This window comes from Alligator mississippiensis, chromosome 1 (genome assembly GCF_030867095.1).
Source record: "Alligator mississippiensis isolate rAllMis1 chromosome 1, rAllMis1, whole genome shotgun sequence".
NCBI classification, from domain to species: domain Eukaryota; kingdom Metazoa; phylum Chordata; order Crocodylia; family Alligatoridae; genus Alligator; species Alligator mississippiensis.
In genome coordinates this window covers 60,291,844-60,316,387 of record NC_081824.1, presented here as the reverse complement: position 1 = coordinate 60,316,387, position 24,544 = coordinate 60,291,844, and the positions used below count along the sequence as shown (strand labels likewise).

General features: G+C 40.9%; 1 protein-coding gene across 1 annotated transcript in view; it reads left to right on the top strand.

Annotated features, from left to right (window-relative positions):
* Nucleotides 1–24,544, top strand: part of LMBRD1 (LMBR1 domain containing 1) — a 233,313-nt gene that overhangs the window by 88,953 nt on the left and 119,816 nt on the right. The window contains exon 7 of the mRNA XM_006263155.3: nucleotides 16,338–16,411. Coding sequence (XP_006263217.1) covers nucleotides 16,338–16,411 — 74 coding nt within the window. The remainder of the gene's footprint in view (nucleotides 1–16,337; nucleotides 16,412–24,544) is intronic.

Sequence of the window (24,544 nt, the reverse complement as noted above, 5' to 3'; positions counted from 1 at the left end):
GAATGCTTTGGATTTGCTTTAAGGGCCTCAGACTCTGCCTCTTTGACTATCTACTATGATGCACCAATAATGCTTGCATAAAATATATAAGTATCTTTCTCCTATAAGTACTTTGTAAATGGGAGCATGGAAGGATGTTTATACATATTCTGAGTTAGTCTTGAAGTCATTATGAATTCTTTTATGCTTTTTCTTTGACTTGGGTGCCTAGATCCAAGAAAGCAATTTTATAGTTGGGTGCACTGAACTGAGTAAGACCTGAGGGTCTGTGTTTAAGTTGTTTGTGTCTGTGAAATTACTCATGTGCATAATATATTATTGACCCTGGCCAAATACTCTGCTGGTTTGATGAAACCTGAGTTGCTTCTTGGCTGCTGGGGGTTTAAACTAGGTAGGTGTTCCTGTGGTGAAGCCCCCTCTGAGGGACTTGATCTCTGAGTGTGTCAATGTACCCTGAACACATTGGTTGCTTTACCTTGATCCAGGAACAGTGGAAAATAATAGTTCAACTATATCATAATACATTTAATTTATCTGAGCTAAGTAGCTTTGAAAACTAATGTTACCTCTTTCTAAAATTGTGGTGTGTGCAGTCTCTCAAGGAGGCTGTTGGCAAAAAAGAGTTTATTACCTTAGTACTAAAAACAAAGAAGAAAAAGCCTGCATGAGCAGCGGTTCATTTTGCAGCTTCTCATTAAGTGTCAAGCTGATAACATGTAAGCATATGCAAATGTTTAAAAAGCTTGTACCAATGTAACTACAGTAGTAAAAATTTGTACTAATCAAACTTAATGGACTTAGTGGTGCATGCTTAGTAATAGGGAAGATGTTAATGAGATATAGTCTTCAAACAAAAATGGAAAATTTTCAAGTTTGTTCTCTTTTTATTCTAAAGACCTAAAAATGAGACTTCTTACATTCTGTAACATGTAACTTAATGAACTCTTTAAATTCTTTTTTGCCATTTTTTCTAAAATGATTTAATATGAATGGGGCTTATCTCAGGCAAGAGAACTATTTGCATGTTTTTAAATAAGTGAAATGAGGAAGGTTATATAAAGATGTACCCATTAGTTATCTGTTCTTCTGACGTATCAAAAAGTAACAGACCATGATTTGATCTAAAGTAAGGGTATTTTCACACTGGCATCAATAATTTGATCAACTAACACTTTTTTTCTTTTAATTTCTTTTTCACATCTTAAATTGAAGGAATGAGGGGAAAATGATTCCCTGTAGATGCAGAAGAATTAAAACTGATAGTATAGTATCTTTTAGTTGGCGTTATCAGAAGGATTTTATGACCTACTTAAGTTTTGAGGGAATGTGTCATGAACGTGACCCAAGAGCAGAATATTTTTTGGGGGATACAATCATGTGGCATGCGTGGGTATTCTCCCAAATAAGGTTAACTGTTAGGCTAGGGACAGAAATTACACTCAAACTGATAATAGGTGATCAGAAACCAGTTTAAACTTCTGTTGTGTTTATAGACTTTGTCTCCATAAACTGCTTTCAAAATGTCTAGGAACAGTTTTAAGATGAACCTGGATGGATTGTAGTATCAGACTTAATTGGTTTAGGCTAAATTGGTTTATTGAACTTGTCTCAAACCCCCTCCAGATTCAAGTTAACTCAGTCCCCTATCATTCTAGGATGCTTTGCACCTCCCCTGCAAGCTGCCCCCCCCCCTTCCCCCCCCCCCAAAACACGTGCACACACTGGGCAGGCTAGCCTTGGCCCAAGCTGTCTGTTCCAGCTGAGCAGGGAGGTATTCCCTTGTGCCTCCCAGCTTCTGGCCCGGTCTACTGCAGGCATGTGGCTGTATTTCCAGAATCAAAAGTGAATGTCTGTCTGCTTGCTTTTTGGTTCAATCTACGCAGCTTAGACTAACGTGTGAAAATTGAATCAGTTCAACCTCAGGATTTTTTTTGACTGTCTGTACTTAGCCTTGGGGTGTTGGTCTCTTAATCGTAGCTATTGCAAAGCTGTATTCGGTTAAAGTTCTCATGTTGGTATCTTACAGTATTTGACTATGAACATTATTTTGATGCATCTGATTTCAGCTAAGGTTGGGTTAGTAAGTCATTTATTGACATGAACCTCCCACAATTGATCACACTTGGTCAATGGCTGAGATTTAGCATTTGACTTTGCTTGTCTCTTAGCACCTCTACACAGAGGATCAATAAACATCTGGGAAGCCTGGGCCTGTCCAGGCAATAGTATATTTATGTTCTAATAGAAATCTGTAGCCTAGCTGGTCAAACTCTCATACAGGAGTGACAAAATATCAGATTAATGGATCTAAAAAGGATGCAAGACTGTAATCCAGTAAATATGCAAGTCTGGGCTAAGGACAGACATTCAAAAAGCCTGAGCCTAAATTGTTTCAATCTTTGCAGGTTAGTCTAACCTGGCTATGCTAAATCAGTTTTGTACTGGACAGATGCCCCAGAAATGCAGCACATGCCTGCAGTGGCTCAGGCTAGAAGCCAGGGGGCACTAGAGCAGCCCTCTGTTCCTTCCACAGCATGGAGCTGAGGGGGGATGTGGCCAGGCTCTGGCAGGATGCTGTGATTTATCCCAGTAGGGAACTGATACGTGTTTATCACTCGATTTAAGAAGACAGCAGAGGGACACTACCAGCTACTTGTTGATTCTACCTGTTGTTTCAGCAAGGACCATAGCCAGCATGTGGTCTGCTAGCTAATACACAGGGTCTTCATAAAGTCCTTGTGCACTTTTAAACTTTTTAATAACTTGGCTTGTGCACAAGGACTTCATGAAGACCTTGTACAGATGGAGGGGAGGGGGGAACAGGGAATTGCTTCTTAGCAGGGAGTGGTAGTGGTGGTTTGGGGGGGGGGGGAGCTGCAGCCTGGGAGTGGGGTGGGGGGAGGGAGAGGCAGCTCTGCTGTGGAGCAGAGAGCTTTGCTTAAGCCAGAGAGCATGCTGGGGATGTCTAGTTTCTCAAACCAGCAAGGGGTCTGGGACAGACGTTGCATAAATCAGTTTGAGCCAAATCGGTTAAGTCTGATGCTACATTCAACCAAGCTTATCTCAAACCAGTTTCAGCCATTCTCAAACTGGTTTATGTGCACTGAATATCTGTCCTGTTACAAGTTTAAACCAGTTTCTGATCACTTAAACTAGTTTATGTGTAATTTCTGTCCCTAGCCTTGGGGACCAGGAAATTATTGGTGTTGGACATGCAAACCAACATGCGGATTCAGGAAACGAGGGTTTGTTGCATAGTAATAGGCAACTGAGACTATTTAGCACTGCACCACACACTTGTATCATACACTCATCATGCACACAATTCATACTAAGTCACCTATCTGCGGTTCTTGGAGTCAAGCTGCGATGGCCAGTCACAGGCTTCTTCAAGGCAATGCCCGCTCTTGAATGGACATTGACTCTTCTTGTCTCACTTTCTCGTGCAGATAGGTTGGTGTTGGTTGTCAAGGTATTCATCAGGCTGGCTTTTCACTGCCTTTTTATTTTCTTTAGGGCAGACTTTGACCAAAGCCTAGCAACTTCTGGAGGCTTCTTTACCAATCACCATTCACCTTTTCGCATAATTTTTTTTCAGACTCTGTCACCAGTTACATGTTGTTGTCTTTCACATTCCAGTCTCTTTTTCAGTACCATCTCCACATTCCTGAGACCCCTGTATCTTACCTTGTTACTTACTATAGCTAGTTTGTACTAGCCTTTATTTAACCATTACTCCCATGTTATTCACAGCACACAGACTCACTTGCTGCTTTTCCAGAAAATGGTTGACACAGTTAAGATGGCTATTTAGCATAGGCAAATAACTTGCTTAGCATAAGCATTTACAAGCAACATCATAGTAGAAGTATAACGTAAACAAATTTCTAGCATAATATAACATTAATGGCATATTCCAAAACCTATTCCAACAGTGGCAGTGTGAGCCCCCTAGAACTGAAGTGCATGCGGGGGAGGGGGAAGGTATGTTAATAGCTACACTAGCAAAGATGCACAAGCCTGCCTAGAGAGCATGGCTTTGTCTTCAGCCTTTCCAATTTCAAGGAAGTGGCTGAGTCACCCAGCCAGGCTGGGTAAGGCTAGCTGATGAGGAGATGCAGGAGGCCCTGATGGGCAGGGAGGGAGCTTGAAACTGCGTTTAGGCCCTTGAAGCTAGCTAAGCACTGCATCTTTTTGATGTAGGGTATAAACAATTCAGTGTTCTATTACCTTTTTTACTCTTGTGTCTGTCTCAACACCTAGTTTCTGGTTTCACACTTTTATATACCAAAAAAAAAAAAACCCCCAAAAAAACCAGAACAGTTTGTTGTTTTTCTCCTTACTGGTTGCCTATGAAAGGGATGACTTCTGGGCAGATATTCAGGCTGACCCTGTCCATGGAGAGGAGGACCTATAATTTTGTAACTCAAGTGGGGACTGCTTGGGGCCAATAGAGATTCCTTACCCTACCTGGACTCTTCAGCTGCAAGGGCACAAACAGGTGCTGTGATGGGGAGCTATCTCAGAACAATCTCTGTCTGTTCCTTGGAGCAAGTGGCAGTGCAGTATGGGGGAAAACTCATGACTCTGGGAGTCCCCCACAGATGGGCTTGTGACAAAAGGTGTTGTTAAACAGTCAGTCAGGGTAGTACACCCAATGTACAGCATTTTGGAGAGGGTTCCAGATGTGCTTCTGGAATAATAAAGGGGTAGGCAGGAGCTTTAACTAACAGTGTTTCTGTTGAATAATCGTTTTGATGTTGGATCTCTGCAAAAAGCTCCTTGTAATATTAAGATATTGACTCTGAAAAATCAAATCTAAATGGGTAAAAACAACTCCCTAGTAGGCTTTTAGGTAATAAATTGTATTATATATATATGTATGGTATCCCTAAAGCAGCTTTCAGTATCTGAAAAAGAGAGCTTTTTAATTCCTGGCTTCACGGTAAATTGTGGATTAGTTTGTTCAGGCATCTAGACTTCATGATGAAGACAAGTTTCAATATGATTGGAAAAGAGGCAAAGTGATTCAGTGAGGTTTTTTTTTTTTCCCTTGGGGAAAGTAATGCCAGTATTACTGTTCTACATAAGAAGTCCTACTGATCTTTTAAAAGGGTATCCTCTTATTCATTGACTGGTTCTAAATTTGCAGAGTACAAGTCCTTGCAAGATCATATGGATAACAAGGTGGGTGGATGGGTGGGGGTGTGTGCAAGAATGCAGAGATGCTGCTGAAGGTAAAAAAAACATGAAGCTTTCTTCCTTTCTTCTCCACTGCTTCATCTTCCCTCCTGTCAAGGCTTTATGCTTTTATGGAAAGGGAGAGCCCTCAAAAATGTACTATTTTCATCTTGTCATTTTTAACGCAAGAGAATACTGCTATCAGTTTCTTGAAAAATATCAGTTGAAGTAGGAATAAAGTCCTTCCTCCTGCATTCTATGGCTTGTGCTGTTGACTGACTTTTTATAGTTACTGGTGAATTGAGGCATAGTCTTTACTGTGATCTAGGGATACATGAGTTTAAATGGTTTTCAGGGAAACCTGTTTTAGAGCTATGGATGTCAATATACTTAAATTCAGAGACTGTGAGTCTTATGTAACATCCCAGGTGGTTTCCTGGTTAAGGCATTAGATTGGATGCAGGAAACATGTATCCAGTGTGTGGCGCTGCCACAAGTGTCCCATGTGACTTTGCATAATGTCTTTTGGGGCATGGACACATGAGCAAATTACCCTCTGGTAAAAGAGGGGCAAGGCTTTCTTGTATGTCATCTGTTCCTTAATATAGGAAAGCTAACTGTAGTGGCTTAGTCCACAGTGAGAGGACTTGTTCATTTATTCTTAAGAGTCATATTGACCTGAATCTAAGACAACCCTGACTATAGGATGCCCCTGGGGCAGGGCACTGTTGGTGCCTGCCACTTGAAGGACTGAGCCAAGCAGCCAGCAGGTGCTTGACTGGCCACCTATATAAACATAGCAGTTTGCTGCTGGCAGGCCAGGCAGAAACATTGCCTAGCTGCAAGGCTGAATGCAACATCCTAGAGGTAAGGGCAGGAGCTTTAAGGGGATGGTTTGGAAGCTCCTGGTCCTGGACGTGACCTACAATGGTACCCTGCTGGGAGTGGGTGGCCTGGTGGGGCTCTGTGGCATGGGAGCTCCCAGGAAATACCAGGCCAGTTACCATCCTGGTGTAAGATGGGTTGGGGCACCTTAATAACCCCAGCTCCCACAACCAGGTGGGTTACCTCATAGTAGGACCAAGAAAGCAGACCCAGGTTAGAGTGGGCTATAGACTCAGAAGCCTGACTTAGAGTACCCTTGACTGGTCAGTGCTGGGGCCAGGACCAAAATGGTCAAAAGGGCCAGGGGCCCACCATGAGACACCCAGAGCTGAGGGCCTGGGGTTTCCAACTGGCCTTGGAGGGGAGGCCAGGGCCTGTGGGCCAAAGGTCCCAGGGGGCCACACCCAAGAGGGCAAAGTTCAGGGAGCTAGGCAGCCCAGAATGAGGGTGGAGTAGACTGCCCGATTGGAGGGATCCATTTGGGGGTCTGGATTGGAGGATTCTGGGGACTATAAGAACAGTGGATGCCATCTGCGGGGCTTCAGCTGTGGTGTAGGGGAGGAACGGAGCTGCAGATAGCGCTCCCTGGCAATGGGGCAAGAAATGGGCAGCCTCCTGCCTAATGACTATCCTAATTATATATCAAGGCATGGCAAGCGAAGGTGGGCTGTTGGCCCAGAAACAGGTGGGTTGGGCCAATGACAGATCAGCCCTGAGACAACCCCCTGTTTTGCCCCTCCCCCCCAATAATTAGGTTCTGTATTTGGAAAGATTATAAGGTGGTTATAGTTGTCCAGGTACACGACCTAATTATTGGAGGTTTTGCCTTGAATTTTTATCATCAGCAAGGACAACTAAATTTCAGGGGATCGGGTAGCTCCCTTGCCCTTTTGCCCCTCACCCTCCTCCTAGCTTCTCCCTGCAACCCCTTCTTCAACCTTACTGTCAGAACCTGCTCTCCCTGAGCACATGGAAGTGAGGGATAAACTAGAAAATACTGACTTTTAAATAATACAAATTAATTATGGACATGTTTATAGGCCAGTTATGATGGGTGCTCATAGACCAAGTTCATCCAAAACCAATGCTTTTTTTAAACTGCTGCAAGTTTTAGTACAGGTACTCCACAAACACATTTTTAAGCAGCACTCTTATACCTCTTTTTATATACATAATACAAACTATGCATGATACTTAGTCCAAAGCCAAAAGACTCATGATTTTACCATTCTAGTTGATTGGGCTTGGTCCCAGCAGAGTCAACAGGATTTCAAGGCATGATGACCAAATAGCTCAGTGTGTGCGTGCATGTGCTCCAGATGGTCGTACTCCTACTCCTGCAGGATTTGTGATAATTTAACCATCACTCATGACTAGAACAGTCTTGTTACAAGTCCCAGGAACCTCCAAAACCTAATATGCAGATAAGACATGGAGCAACCTGGTCTGGCTCAATCTCTTCTAATCATGGGTGACAGTCTGAGAGGGGGGGTGACAGAAGGGTTCTAGGTGAGCTGTTTGGGGCCCTGTTTTGGTGATCTTTGCCAGACTTTTAAGGGGAAGAATATTTTAAATGGTAAAGAAATGCACAGGTCAGCTGTGGGAGCGAAGAGGAAGTCTAATTGTATTCCATGTAGCAGCTCATCATGACATGGAAGAGTGCTGAGGGGGACTGAGTTCAATGGACATCACCATACATCTTGTTCAGATGGGCTACGCTAACCTATCCTTGTAGTAGGTTCCCGTAAGTATGTTTGTACAGTGTGGGCAATGTTGTATAGTCGTGTTCAGTGCTTGGCTGCGTTTTAGTCAGCTTCATAGTTGCTTTCTGTAACTGAGCACATGCTGTTTTTGGTATCAGTTTAATGACAGACAACATATTTAATGAGGCTTCCTTGTATGCAAATGAAGATGAGCTTTTTTTTTCCCCCCCATGCTGACTGGAGGAGGGGACTTGTTTTTATATTCAAGTAAACATGGTATATGCATGAGCAGTTGCCAGAGAGTAACTGATGTACTATTAATTTCTGTCCTCCTCTTCTATAGTAACTTGTTCATCTACCTGTACTCACTAACCTTAATCTTTGGGTTGGTCCTGTGGTTTGTAAAAACAAGTGGCTGAATGCTTCTTTCACCGTTCGTCTTGTGTTTTAGATGACAAGCTCTTAAGAAAAGTATCACTAAATAGAAAGAGCCGAACAAATGATACCCAGAAGTCCTAATCTTATCTGCACTTGTCTGTCTCCTGAAGGTCAGATATTGCTGTTCTAGGCTTACATTGGAGGTTTGTAACCAGGATGTGTAAATTCATTAATTGTTTGGGGAATCCTTATAGAAGATTATGTAAAGCAGAGCGGATGGTCTGCAAGCTACATGTGACCTGCAACTAGGCCCTTTCCTTCCTCAGACTTTAACTTCCTGTTCCTACCTCCAGAGAGCGGGGTAGTGAATCACAGTAGTCAGGGGAGCTGAGGGTGGGCTTGGCTGTGTGATGAACCAGGGTGGGGGCAGGTGCATGGTGCAGCAGTGTGGGGGGCATGGGTGCATGATGCAGTGGTTGGAGGTAGGAGAGGTCTGGCTGCATGGGGCTGGGAGAACTCATCAATATTGTGTGTATCGTGACTCACTCCAGTGTGGTGCATGGGGGGTGTTTGGCCCTCATCTACTTAAGTTGGACAGCCAGGATATAAACTACAGTATAAGGGCATAATGAGAAATTTTAAAAAGGGCATGTTATATTGCCTATTTATGTTCAAGACTCTAGGTTTTTAAAGCCAACTTTCATTTTTAATTTAATTTCAGCAGTATGGTGGTTGGATCTTTATTCAAAATAAAGCAAGGTTAAAATTGTACCTTACATGATTTATCTTGCCTGTTAGTGGGTAAAGTCTGTTCTTGATAGAGAAAGATTTGAAGTACTTTACAGCTTAAGTGCTAGTGCTCTAAAGCATGACTAAAACCTGACAAAAGCTCAATATATTTTTCTTTAACTTACAGATCATAGGTAAAATGTTTGAAAACTCAATTTCCACAGCTTCAAATACCAAGTTGTTTGGCTCTTATTCTTTTCCACATCTCCTTGATTTTAAATGTGCACACAGCTTTTTCTGAATAGTTACCATAGAGAATTGGTCTACAGTCTAGAAGTCAAACTTTTTATAGCTTATGCATCACCAATAACAATTCTGCAGTTTAAATTAAATTAAAAAAAACAAAAAAACAAGTTGTCTGTAAAAGGGCAAGTTTATATTTCTTTCTGTGTTTTTGCTTTTTGTTCTTTTGGGAATCTGTCTATCCATCAAGTAGCTTGTACAAGTCCAAAGAAAGAGCCAGATATCTGACACTATCAGTGAAGACAACAGACCATTCTGGGTACACAAAGGGAGTACTCGTATTCAGTAAAGAAGTGGTAATTTAACAATGAACAGGCTCCATCTCAGTCTCCAACACCTTCTTAAACTGTTAGCATCCCATCATGGAGGCTTCCAAAAGTAGCAATTTTTTTTTTCAGGGAAAGTTCAACTTTTTATAACAATTTTTGTTAAGTTGCATAGCTTTCCATCAAATTTTTGAAAACCTGGAATTCTAGTTTTGAAAAATTAAGCAACATAAAGCATTCTGAAAACTAATTTTAGGTAATGGAAGTATAAAGTTAACTTTTCCTTATGCTTTCCTACAGAAATGGAATACACCTTCAGAGTGCATGTGCCCTTTTGGGTTTTTGTGGTTTTTTTTTTTGTTTGTTTTTGATCTGCATGCTAGAAATGAAGGTTTATTTGTGTGTGTGGTTTTTGTTTTTTTTCTGCAGAAGGGAATTGATAGGAGGGGCATAGACATTTTTAAAATGCATATTTAAAGTTCTTTATATCTAATCAACATTAGGAAATTAGCAGGTCTGACATGTATTTAAACACTGTAACATAGTATCATAATTAAAGTACCTTCTTGAACTAAAATAGAGTACTTAAATCATGACTTTGATATCAGAAAAATGTTTACTTGTATCCAGCTTATGTTAGGCATGTAAGATTGCATGTTGCTACTGAATGATGAGTTTAAACATTCAGGAATTTTTTTTCTTTTTAAACCATATATAAAAAAAAATGAGCCTGAAGTCCTCAAGTCCAGTTATTGTGTGAGATTTGTACTGCTTGTAGTAGTAGAATCAGTTAAGTGCCATTTTTGTCAGGAGACTGTGACATGATGGACCATTTCTTTTCTATCAGCCCTATCATTCCACTTTGTATGTAGTTCAGTCTTCTATCATCACTTCCTTGGTTGACCCCCTCTTCCTGTTCCTGACATGCAGTGTTCTAGCTGGTCTTTTTCTGATCATAGAATGTCTTGTAGTTGAAATCAAATTTTTGTTGCACCTAAAGAACTTACAACAGTTACTACTGTGCTTTACATTGCCATCAGCCTATAATTTCTGTTAGCCAGAGTAAATAATAGTTAGCCAGAGTAAGCAAAAATTCAATTCTATTGGGTTTTTAACTTTCAATTATTCCCTTTTTATCAGAAGAACATTGTAAAAGCAGATGCATAATACAAGGCAACAGATATTCATGATACTGTAACTTACTTAGGTGCTTTGCAAACATTTGTAAACAATGCAAGTATCTATTAAACTGCAGGCAGAACTGCTCAAACAAAATTTAGCAGTAATGCTCGTCTGTGAAAATCATTTGGTGCTTTTCCAAAAAGCTGAAAGAAATGTGTACTATGCTCAATAAGCTAACAAGGCTCTGATGAAAGCAGAATTGCAAGACTAAAGAATGCTACCAAAAGAGTACCATCCTGGAAAGGTCCTGTTCTTTTGAAGTGGGAGGCTGTTGGTTTTAAGCAAGCAAAACAGTGAATGGCAATCAGGGCTGTTGGCAATCTGTTTTTCTGGTTTTTGTTTTTTTAAACAGACTGCCCATAAGTTTACAAAGTGGTGGGGGACAGCTGAAATGTCTGTTGTGGGTTTCTTGTTTGTTTCAAGCAAAACAGATTAAGCTGCTTTATACACAAACAGAGCAGAGCAGCTTTACCTGGTGCCTCAGTTAGGAGTTCAGCACACTTCAAGGAGTTATTTTTTAGAGCTTTGTAGCCCATGGGACTCTCTGGAGGTCTCCTATCCCCTCTTTTCCTGCCTCCCCCTACCAGCCATGAGCTGCTGCTGTTGTTTTTGCATCCTGTTGCCAGCCTGTATCCCTATTGGCCTTCAGGCAGGGTTCATAGCTCAAAGCAGGATGGGGAGAAGGTGCTACAACTGGGATGAAGCTGCAGGGCTGGGAGTGAAGAGAATTGTTGGAGGTCCATGTGGGAATGAGGACTAGGATCAAGACTGGGGGGACAGCACAGTACCATCACGGGCATCAAGTTTGGAGATAAGTAGGGGACCCCTGGAGTGGGACAAGCATGCTGTAAAACTACTGCTGCAGTTGAGAAGCATTGCAGTAAAGCTGCAGCTGAGAAGCATCCAAGAAAACTGTTTTTACTGACGGTCTGAAATCTTTACTGACAACCAAACTGTTTACTATGTTTAACGTCAAAATTCCAACTTTAAACCTGGACCTTTTTAACTATTGTCTGATGATACCAGAAGGCCTACGTTGTACATAATGTGTCAGTAAAACATGCTAGTAGAGAAGCTTGAATGTCAGTAAAAAGTTTTCAGATTGCCAGTAAATTCTTGGTTTGGCAACCCTCCAGGGAAACGGAGGTAGTTGGCCACATTGACATCACAGAGCACTGAACAAGACACTTGAACTGTTTTAAAATAGCCTATGCTCCTTCAGTGAGATACTCTTACCTAGCTTACTTTTATACTTCCCTATCCTTCTAACATAATTTGAGTTCAATGACTAGCTTAATTTTAACACTATTGGATTGTTGCAGCTAAGACTAAGCCAAGATGAGGAAGACACTTGAGTAGAATCTGTACATTAAAATCAGCATTGCCAGTATCTGACTTGTCAGTATCCCAAAGAGATTTTTCTTTCATAGGCAATGTCTGGCAGTGGTAGGTATTGGGAACTGATTTCTGAGATCCTTTCAAGAATTTCATGGGGTGCCATATAATGTTCCATGTTTTTAAATTGGCAAACATGGTTCACAAGTTAAACCCCCAAAATGCCATTAGAAATCCATAGTTTTGGTCATCTTGAGTTCTTCGTAACAGGAAAAAAAGGATCTATTTCCCTCCCCACTTCTAGCTGCAGAAAAATAAGAGCTTGCCTTTCCCAAGGGATGCTATGATTCTATCCAGGGTGCCTTGAGCATAAAAAGTTTGAGAATCCAGTGCAATAATAGTGTAGCTTCTAATGAGTTTAACCCCCAAATTTTTGTTTCATTAGGTTTAGCTCTAGGAACTATAATTTGAACATACGAGGACAAATAAATTTGAATGTAAACTTCATAGAAATACAAAGATATGTCATAACAGCAAACTCCAAGTTGAACGAGTAATGCTTCTTACACTAGCTACTGTCTGTGGAAACCTATGAAAGGTGGATGGTGGTCAGGTAGCATACTGTTGAATGATATATCTTGTCTGTTAGCCACTGGGCTACCTCAGTTGTCCTTTTATATGCTGTATGACGAGATGCATCTGAATAGCAAATGTATATTTTTCTAGGGTTAGAAGTACTACATGTTTAATACACACTTGTAAGGGCTTTCTGTTTTACACCTCCATATTAATAAGTAGTAAGGTTTGCTTGTTGCTATGGAAAATGTAGTTAAGGTGTGATAGGAACTTTTGTAGTGGGCAGTATTCTTCTCGACAAAATCAATCCTAAGGTAGACCTACTCCAAAAATATAGGCAGTTATGCCACTTTCTACCAGCAGAAGGCTAGACTCTGATTGCTTAATCTTGTTCACTAGGCTACAAGCAAAGCCTACTCATGACAAGCTGTTCACAGATGCCATATTTATCTAAATCCAAGGTAACTCTCAATGTTAAGACAACCCTTCAATTAGTTATTAGATTGTAGACATGGGAAAACTTCTATAAATGGGTTTAAACTTTGAATTTTCTACATCTAGAATCCTAGTTATGGGAAGGTTCTCTTTTTTTTTTTTTTTTAATTTAATCCCTCTTACTTCCCCCACTTTCCCCCCCCCCCCGCCCCCCCATTGCCACAGACAAAATAGCAATGGGGGAAAAATGGTTGGGGACTAGGCAGCCTTCTCCATGTCCCTTGTCTTCCCCACCCTTCTGCCACTGGGGGGGAAAAAAAATGTTAGTGACTTTGGCCCTGTCTTGGCTGGGGGCATGGGGCACCCAGGCAGTAATGGCAGTTCTGGCTCCAGCCTCAGGCTGGGGCTGTGGCCAGAGCTATGGCCACAGCAGCTCTCTCTATGTACCCCTCCCTGCTGAATATATCCCTTACCTGCCATGTGAGCCATCCAGTCCCCATCTTGAATTGCAGCAACTTCTTCCCTGGTTTGTACTTGAACCTAAGGTAAAGGTATTTTCTCCATGCTGGGGGCAGAGGGTGTACCTTATTTTAGATTTGAGTAAATGTAGTGTTGTGTAGTTCTATTTGTGTTGCAGCATGGCTGTAATGCAGTGGGGGCCAACCTTTTCTGGCAGGTATGCTGTATCATCCCCATACCTTCCTGGAGTGTTGAAGACTGGCCAAGGTGAGGGGATCAGCAGTTTCTTATAGTGACAAGCTACAGGAGCATGTGGCATTCTGGTTTAGTAATGAAGATTGGAAGAAGAGAAATATATAATCTTAAACTCCCAAGACTTTTTTTTTTTTGTCAGATCCAAGAGGAGGTATGAAGTCCCTTTATGCTTCTATGAGAAGCTTGTAAAAAGTACAAGGGAAGATATCTTTAATTTACGTGAAGATTTAGCCAAGAGAGATTCATCTAGAGAATGGATGACTGCCAGCAAGCAAATAGAATTCCATAAGGCTGTCGAGAGAGCAACTGACATGTAAAAGGCATTTTGTTCTTAGCCATTACCTAAGTTAAGCAGTAACTGTTACTTAAACTGTACTGGCACAAAGTACTGAAAACTGAATTGAACAGGGCTGTCTATACACTTTAAAGTCCTTATACTTTTAAAAGCTATACATTTTAAAATGATGCAGAACCCTCCAGGGGTCTTAGTTACCATTCTGGCTTGTATTCTTAGTTATCTGTAATGCAGCTCTTAAAGCCAAACTTAGCTTTTGGAGAATAGCCTTCAGATGGTTTAAGATTGTTTTTATATCTTTGTAAAGATGTGCTCAGTACCCCGTTGTACCAGGCACTTTGGGGAGGCAGTCTTTGCAAAGAGTTTTATAATCCAAACTTCTAAAGCAGTACGTTGGAAGGAAGGGATATAATGAGCAAAATGTTTGGAAATTTTTTTTCCCTCTTGTGCAGTATTGTGGAAGGGGACTAGCCAGGAAGAGATGAAAATAAAGGGAAAGTTGGTATTTGGCTTTTGTTTTTTGTGGTGTGGTGTATGATAAATTGATGAAACTCTTTTTAGAATCTGTTGGTTGCTGCTTCAGTTTCTCTTCTTCCCAGCTGCCTGAGTTTGGCTTCTCCTAGTAGTTCATCTTTGAGCTCACTGAAGAGGAGAGAATGGAGCTGCCATGGGTTCTGGTGCCTCAAAAGTAAGATGGTATCTTACATAGTTTTGCATTTAGGGAGGCATTGTCCCAATTGAGTTATTGCTTCCCTTTGAACAAATAAGACTGTTGGGTCTGCTGCAGTTGCTTTCTGACCTGGCCAGTAGAGTTTCTGGTTGTCATTCATTCAATATTTATTCTGTATTCAGGTAATTCCTAGCAATTAGATGAAAGTGAATTTACTGTGGATTGAATACAGGGCATGCCCATCCATAACTTTTATTTCACCAAGAATTCTATCCAGAGATGGACAATATTTTGGTGTAGGACATTACCGTCAATTCTGCTTTTAGGAGAAGCGTGTATTCTGTGAAAAGAATATGGGTTCTTCTTGCTAAGAATCCAGTTAGTAATGGGAGATGAATTTTGTATGAGGATACTGTTTGTAGAATGATATTCCTTTCCATGAAAAGGCGAGTTTCTGAAACATAACTTCATAATCTAAAGTGAAATGCTTAGGTAAACTAAAAACTCATAAGCAGTGATTGGTATCTAAGCCCGAGTGTGTAATCTTTCCTTTTAGGGCATGCTCAATCTAGAGCAAAGGCAGTTGAGGGAAGATGACAGATTGAGACTGTGTGGAAAAACAAAGAACATCTTCCAGTTAATTGGTCCAAATCGATTGCCTTTTCTGGCCAAAACTTTATACAGCAGAAAAATCTGGGTCTTGGGTTGAAAGTTTATCTAATTTTTTGAAAACTGTTCAATCTGACTTTATTAAGTGACAACCATTTTGTTTTTTCATGTTGGGCTTATCCAGATTGTGATTTCTTGGAAAAAATGTAATGAATGAAGGATGTAGACTTACTGAATGTGATTCTATCTGATGTTTGCTAAATATTTATTTATTGCTGGGCATTGTTACTTAACTCTTTTTGGTCCATCAGATGTTTTTAATGAGAGCTCTTTGAGGCAGACACTTGTTGTTTTGTGGGATTTTTATACCTTACACATACAGGGATGCCCTATGGTGTGATTTGGGTAGGGGATAGGGGGCTCTCGTTTTTTTTGGAGGGGGGCACTGCAGTATCAGTCTGGGGAAAAGCTTCTAAAAGTAGATTAAATGTTTTTTTTATACAGATTTTTTTTTATTTTAAGGAGCACAGATATGACTGCACTTTTTTGAAAGACATGGTTTATATAAGCTTCACTTGGATTGCCTTGCGTGCTAGTTCTCTAGTTCAGTATGTTGTGATGCAAAAATGAGTTGCAAGAATGTATGAAAGGGTTGTGAACAAACGTTTTAGAAGTGTGTTTTTTCCTTTTAAAGAAGAAAAATGTGGGAAACCATGGCTTTTCCCTTACAAGCTGGTGGAGTTCCAGCCTGCAAGGGGCTGCATGGGGGGCCCTCTCCTGGCTAACACACTGGAGGTCTGGGGGTAGGAGGCACTGGGTTGGGACTGGTGATCGTTTACAAATGGATCCCCGGTACAAAAAAGATTGAGAACCACTGCTCTAGTTAAGCAAATGCAGTTCTAACTTGTTTCTCTAAAGTCAAATTACTTGATTTGTTTAAGCTTTTATTTTTATTTTTAAACTTTCTTTTTTTATTTTAAAGCCTTGACTTTAAGAGACTAAATCCACTGTGGCTGCAGAAGTGTATTATCTTGCATATGAATTTTAAGTGGGTTTTTTCTGCTCTCATGTTACAGATGGCCTGGCTGCTCTTTCGTTTTCCATTAGTTCCTTGACCTTGATTGGTATGTTGGCAGCAATCACCTACACAGTAAGTCTCCACCTCCTTTACAGAGACTGTTCAGTACTTTTTGACTACCATTTTGTTGATTCTAACTTACCAATATTAAATTTAACTTGTACGGTTAACTTAATGTTGAAAGCAAATCTGCTGGCACAAAAGGGTAATAAATGGTTACCTGTTACAACTATTAATGGAATAAATGTCTTTTTATTTCCAAAAAATATAGTAGCAATTTGAGGTGACCTAGTTTAGAGGTATCCAGACTTCCTAACCCTTTGAGTTGCAAACCAAAATCTTGATGTAACCAAATGCTGCACGATTTACTGATGTCCAAGAGCCACTGATCTGTGCCTTAGCAAAAATAAGTTGGTTGTTAAATGATTTAAAAATAAACAAGAACTGAAGAAAATAAAAAATGGAAGATATCTACAGACTATGTTCTGTGGTATGACTTTTACACCCCATCAAACATTATATAAAACATTTTTTTTTTTTATATTGACTTTTTAAAGAACAAACAAAACTCTCACTTCCTTTACTTGCTACGTTTTCCATAAGCGGTGAAAAGTTTTGATTTAGATCAGTTTAAGTTAATGAGTGCATATCTCCATAGGTGACGCTGAGGTCAGGCTTACTATCCTTTTGAGTTGAATTCTAGTTGAACCATTCTAAGACTGGATCTGCAGACTTCAACTGTTAGCGATCCAACTGAGAGGTTCTTTTGAAAACCTTTTCACCCTGGGAAACTTTGACAGCAGTGGATTCAAAATGAAGTATTTCTTCACCCCAAAGTACCATACAGAGAAAAGGATAAAAAAGGAAAAAATGCTGGTTATACACTTTGCATATGCTTCTCCCATTTGTTCCATTGCAGCACTGGGGAATCTGAATCCATCAGCTTGTTGACAGAAGGGGCACTACCACTTCTTTGTCTAGGTTAGCCTATTTATGGTGTTAGTATAGTGGTATAGTATTTATGGTGTTAACTTGCTGTTCTGTTGCTTATGAAGTGGCATTTGGAAATCAAACTGTTGGTGAATAGCTATAGTGTTTATGGCTAAAAGATGAAGAGTAAATTGTTTGAACTAAACATGTCAGATCAGACTTAAAATAGATAATAGCTTGTTGCTTAATTGAGGACAAACTATTGTAAAATTTAATATTACAAAGACTTATGCAAACATAACCAATCTTAACTGATAGTGGTATCCCCTTTCTCCTTTTTGAAGACCCCTGAACAACTTATTCATTTCCTTGTTCCCAGTCCAGGTATCTTCCTGTCCTGGGCTAGGGACAGAAATTGTGCACAAACCAGTGTAAGTGATCAAAAACTGGTTCAAATATGTCAAGCGGTGGTCACCAACTGGTCTATCCCAATTGCCTGGTTGATGGGGGAGCCCCTGACGGTCTGAGTTGGTGGGGGCGGGGGGGGGCCTAGCTTCCCCAGACTCGGATCAACTGTTGTCAGGGGCTCTGCAATCAGGAGTGGTGGGACACAGTCCAGGAGCGACAGGACATAGGAGCAGGGGGATGCGCATGGCTCAGTGGAGCTGTGCCCCCTGCTGCCAGGCTGGGTCAGGGGAGAGTTGTAGCCCAGGCGGCTTGTCCAGGTGTGTGGGGGTCCTGCTGCTGCCCATACCCTGGCAGAGGCCTGGGGGCCACGTGCTGCCACCCCCCCATCTGTACACAGGGTGAGGTGTCTGCTGCTGCTGTGTGCTGTGCTTTGAGTCCCATGCCCTGGTGTAGCTCAGGGCGCAAAGCCCAGTGTACAGCGGCAGCCACCTCGCCCCATGTATAGATCGGGGGCCATGTACCCCCTGGGCCTCTACCAGAGTGTGTGCAGCGGTGGGAGCCCCCCATGCGCCTGGATGATATGCCCAGGCTCTGACCTCCCCTGGCGCTGCCTGTCTGGCCCTACTCACTCCTGACCCGCTCCCTCCCTTACTGTGGGAGGCCTTGATCGGCCCCCTCTTCCACCATCACCTCCCAGACTGACCTGCTGGGTGGAGGGGGCACTGTAGATCCTGCCTTGCCCTTTACTTCAAACCGTGATTTTTTTTACTTCAAAAAGTTTGGAGACCACTGCTGTAACGCAGCAACTTATTAGATAATCAATGCACATGAACTGCTTTCAAAGTGGCTGGAACTGGTTTAAGATAAATCTGGATGAATACAATATCAGACTTAATTGATTTTAGGCTAAATTGGTTTATTGAACTTCTGACCCAGATCCCCTCCAGATTCAAGTGAACTTAGTGCCCCAGCATCCCATGAATGCCTTGCATCTCCCATGCAAACCTCTTCTCTCATTCACCCTCTCCCTTTGTAGGGTGGGTGGGCTAGCCTTGGCCCAAGCTGTCTGCTTGAGCTGAGCAGGGAGACATGTTCTAGCACCTCTGGTTTCTGGCCTGGGCCACTGCAGGCATGTGGCTGCATTTTTTGGAATCGGAGAGCATTTATACACATACCTCTTCATCCTGCAATGTGCTGAAGATCCAGCGGGTTGGAGCAGATCAGTTAATAATCTACTCCGCATGCTAGCTGACACACACTGCACTGCTTTGCTTGTAGTTGTAGAAGTAGCAAAATGTGCATCAATGAGCAGAAAATAATAATGGTGGTGCGCTTTTTGAAGTAAAACCCCTCTGTTTTAGTTCAAAAGCAAGCCACCACCACCATTTTCTCAGTGCTGATGCACATTTTGCCACTTATACAACTGCTAGCACTTTAACACCAAGCACTCTTTTTTATAAGTGCCCGGCATGGCAGCGCAAACATGTATGAATGCCCAAAAATGAATGTCTGTTCACTTGCTTATTGGTTCAATATACACAGTTTAGATAAACCTGAGAACATTAAATAGGTTCAGCTTTGTGGTTTTTGACTGTCTGTGTAGCACTGCTGTTCAAGGTGCCCAGTATTAATTTAGCTTTGATTTGCTGGTGAATGGGTATGGGGCTAACCCTGTCAGCTAGGATCTATTTCAGGCATTTCAGTGGTAGCACATTGCCAAATAAAGACATGTAATATTTAACACAACCCCCCATCACTACTTTGGCTAAAAGGTGAGAGGGGAGGATCATTGTTTTCCTCTTGGCATTAGTTGCTAGTCATCTTGGCATTCTGCAACTGAGCTTTTTAGGGGGTGTGGGGGGGTGGGGGTTGAATAGGTTAATGTGCCTTCCTGGGCAAAAGGGAATAGGTTTGAATAGTTAATGTGCCTTCCTGGGCAAAATGCAGTTACAACAGAACAAAGTGTTGCAACAGATCCCTTCTGAGAATATTTGGAAGGGCAAGGGGAAATAGAATCTAAAAGTCACAAAAGTTTCACAAAATGATACTTTTGTGACAAGGTTTAATAGAGTTGGTGGTACATGCCTGCATAAGAGAGAATTGTATTTGGGTCTGAAATTTAGCTTCATGTTACAGTCCATGGAAAAAACTGAATATCATCAGTTGGGATAATATGCAAAGTGTAGATATCTTTGCAGTCTGGCATTCTGAATTGGGTTTTTTCCATCTCTTGTTTGTTTTCATTAAGGGTAATTTACGCATAATGTGTACTTTTTCAGTCTGCAGTCAATTAGTATTTTCTTGAAGGCAATGTTAACAATTAGTGTACAGTACCAATGCAAAATTATTGTGTAGTACACTTTTATACTTTTTTTAATTGGGGAATATTGACCATAATTATGTGAAAGGTGAAAGTAGGTGAGAGAACTTCAGTTTCATCTCAAATTGGGTTTTTATCACCAAAATCAGTTGAGTACTTTTTCACACTATTTTTAGTTTGGTTTACTGTATTTCTCCATTCAATAAGAGAACAGTGGAAGTGAAGTCAGCATGCTGAAAAATTCAAAGGGTAGCTTTCAATTAGATCAGTGATCTATCCTTTTTCTGCTGTGCTTGTTAAGTACTTCAGAAGACAAGATTCAGAAGTAGTCAGTTTATTGAACTTGCCCAAGGGCATCTAACTGCTATCAGTTGGCTTATGCCTGTAAAGGGGTTATACCTTACATTGTTAACCTGTAAGACGTAACTGTATTAATGCAAATGTATATATTTTATCTTATTACCACTTACAGCATTATAAACTAATTGTAGTATGCATTTTGATACTTCTGTTAAAAGATAAGTTCTATAAACTTGCTGCTTTCAGCATTGCTTTTCAGTCATTGAGGTTAATTGGGTAACATTACTAGTCTAGTATGGTGAATTTAGTTTTAGCTTTAAGCCTTCATAGCTTTTAAAACTTTGCTCAAAAGTTGTGAATGTCTGTAAAACTGCTGGGGGGAAGAAGGCACAAATCAAATCACTTCTCTTGTTTCTACTAAATTGTACTGAGATTTATTGTGCTCATGTTTTCCTTGTTCTCTGGGGATCTCTATATTAACACTTGGGGCTTAGTTCTGCAGCTTGTTGCTAGGTCTTTTAATGTTTTGAAAAGTTTATGTTCTGTGTGGGGTGCACAAGAAGTCTCATGAGGGTGAAGTTTTTCCCCTGTTCTATGGAAGGGAGAACTGCTGCTTCTGCTAGAGCAGCAGAGAGAGGATGCCTGCAGACACGAAAGTATGTTCTGACTAGACCCTCCCTAGCTCAATATTTCCTTGTAAACAGCTACCTTTTAGCGTAATATTGATTTGACTTGGTGGCTTCAGACACCTGCAGGAAAAAGAACCCAAAACACACTTTTTAGCTGTACAGCTATTTTGTATCCAAAACCAAAATAATGCTTTATCTACCTTTGCTGATAAGGAGAATATGAAGACAAGCTCACTCATGCAGTATATCCTAGGATTATGATGAGTGGTCCTTGAAAGCAAGAAATAGATGGATCATAATCTTGTAGATGAGATTTACTTAGTGAGACACTCGCATCATCTGAGCAGAACTCACTAATCAAGTTATTGCATAACAGGTCAGAGGTGCATAGTTCCTTTTTTGGATGCATTTCTATGGGCATCAAGTGAATAGGACAAATGCATGTAAACAATATTTTGTTCCAGCCAGTCATAAGGATGATCAAGTTGAACAGAGCCAATATTCTCTTACTGTGTCTACAGTTTAGAATACACTTGGGCACAGTGTTTTTTTCCTTTAAGAATTGTGTTCTTATCATCCCCACTTGTCCACTGCCTCATTTGCAACATCAAGTCTGTATCTGCTTCCTTGTGTAGAGTTAAGTGTTTCTATTAAATTCTCTTGTGCATTTCCCAATGGATGTGACTTTTTAAGGCACCCTTGTACTTCAGTATGGGACTAGCACTATCCCAGTAATTTTCAGAAATAGCATCTTTTGCATTGTTCAGGATTCTTCCTGACTTGACAAGCAAGTCATTACATGCTTAATGAACTAGTGACACTTAATTGAATGACGTGTTAGGGTTCATGCTTTTACACTTGAGTGTAACAGATTGAGCTGTTGGTACAGATATGGGCAGAGCATATTTTGAACCATTGTATTTACTTGAATAAAACCCTCAGGGAGCTAGTGTGACTTGTATGCTTGTATTTTGTGTTCCAAAGTAGCTTTTATTCACTGAATGCTTTTTCATGCTGGACAGGTTGCACCTTTTAAATTGGTTACATTAAATGTAGCACTGAGTGGTCTGTGGGACAAGTTAAATATGATAAAGGCAAGTATAAATATAGTAAGCATCAGACGTGCCTTTTGTAGGCTAGAAAAAAAGTTCTTTCCCATTTTTGGTTTAGTAGAAGTCCGTTGTTCAATAAGACCCAAATTCAGAATCTGTTATTTAGTCTGGTAAAACTTGAGAAACTTCCTGCTTGGTAACCGATGAATCGGGAGCATCAAGAGGGTGGCTGGATCATGATATTTTGTCTAATGTAAGTATGGCGTGTAATTTGAGGCACTTAAAGCTGCTTCTTTTTAGGGAACAGAGGGCCCCTTTAGAATACCCATACTACTACATGATGGCGCACACTACCTTGTGCATACAGTCTCAATGATTTCCATAGTAGACACTTTTCTTAATCAGAAATGAAAACTGCTGTCTGCACGAACTACAATGATACCTTTTTTAATACCTTTTTTATAGTAAATTGAAAATATTTCCAGAACGATTTTACAGTTGATGACACTTTGAAGACCAGTGGAGCAAATTTAAGTTTACTGATTTCCTTATTCATTACTCTATCTCCAGTGGTCTGATAAATGAAGAGTTGTTGGGAAAATAGTTAAGGAGCAGTAAAGAAAGGTGGCTTTTAATAACTAGATTCTCAAATAGTGAATTAAGTGGTACAACATTGAAAGAATCCAAAGCTGCAGTACTGTATAGTGTTTGAGAATTTAACTTTTTATGAAGCTAGAGGAGAGACTCTTCAGTTGAGGGGGGTGGGAAATTGCTGAGGGACTTAGTGTTGGCTGCATCAGGTGGGTGGTATAGTCTATGAAGATAGCATAATAAAGTTGTTGTTTTGTCATTATTTTATAGAGTCCCATTAATGTGGTAAGTAGGAGCTTCTTTAGGGGATTTACAACTTAATCCTGCTGGTATAGATGCTTTTAAGCTTTGTTCATTGCATATTGACTTTTTATAAAACCCCTTGCCATAAATTTAATATGGTTTCACTCTGAAGATGCTTATTTGCATTTGTAGCTACATTTCTACAAGACTACACTGGACATAACTTAAGGGCAAAAATGGCACTTAAAGCTTGATGTGTCCCTGCATGGAGTGCAGCACATGCCCAGAAGAGGCAGCACATTAGTTGGACCTGGCTCGCACAATTTCTGTCGGGTGCTTCAGCAGGTATTTCTAGCACTCTTATTTAATAGCTGATTCTGTCCATTTTGGATAAAAGCACCAAAAACCCCACTGAAGTGCCCAATCTATACAGGCTGTAGAGCTGGGTCAGACTTTTTTTTTTTTTGTGCTGCCTCTTCCATTAAAGCACTGTTTTGTTTTTGTTTTTTGTCGTCATGTCGTGTTTCCCCCCCCCCCCCGGGTCTGTCAGCAGCCAAAGTGTATAACATACTTGATGCTATAACTATGATTTTGAGGGGGAAAAACCTGAAATAGACCGTATTTTTTAGTGTCATCCAAGCTTACTAAAGTTTCTAATATTCTTACAAATTCTGAGATGCATAGCTCAACTAGATCCTATTTATAACTCTTGTATATTGCCTCTTGATTTGAGGCAATATTTGATTTGATTGGATTGAAAATTTGCTTTTTAAATGTGTGCCTAAATTCTAAACAGAGGTTTAGATGAACAAACAGTTTAAGTGTTTGTTAGAGATTAATTAGGAAGGTGAATCTAGGTACTTTGACTATTATTTGCCTTGTTTTTGTTTTCTAAACCATGAACTTTTTCCAGTCAGTACCTGTTACTGTATGTTTGTACCAAGGTGGAATATCATTTTACAAGCCACAGTGCAAAAAAAAGGTAACCCATCTTGCTTTCAAACATGTGGGTATTTGGAGTTGGGTTGCTTAATGGTAACAAGGAAGTAGCAGAGATGGTGACCACCATGGAGTAAAGGTGTGTTGCTCATCGCTTTCAGTTTGGCTAAAACCTAATATAATTTTTTTTTTTTTTTTTTTGCAGTTTAGCTGAAGAAAAAGGGGTAGAAATATTGCTAATGGTAAATGTGGTGTGTGTTTGTTTTTGGGGGGGGGGGGGGGGGGGGTTTGGCCAGTAGCCTTCAAGGTCCCAGCCAAATTCTGCAGAAGGTCCTAATAAGTGATGAAACTATGTTCTCTGAAAGATTTCTAGGCGTGCACTAATCTTGTAGCACTTTCTGTTGATTTTTACATAGGGTTACCATATTTCCAGTTTCAAAAAGACACCTGTTGGGGTGGTTATGATGGGGGGGGGGGGAGGGGGCAGTGATATGCCAGTTGCCTGCCCCTGTCCCTCACTCCCAAGCAACAGCCCCTCCCCCTTGGCCTATTGCTGCCCCTCATTCTCCCAACCTGCAGCTCCCTGGCACTGCCTGTGCCCCACCACTCTGCCTGGCTGCATGATGGCCGTGTGTGTGCAGATGCACATGATGCCCCCTGCCTCTAGTTGCCCTCCCCGTGCTCCCCCCCAGCCCCAAGTGGCTCATTGCTAGGGCAAGCCAGGAAGTGCCGGGAAAAACTTGGAGCAGACCAATTCTGGACATTTGTTGATTATTTTTAAAAATACGCAGAG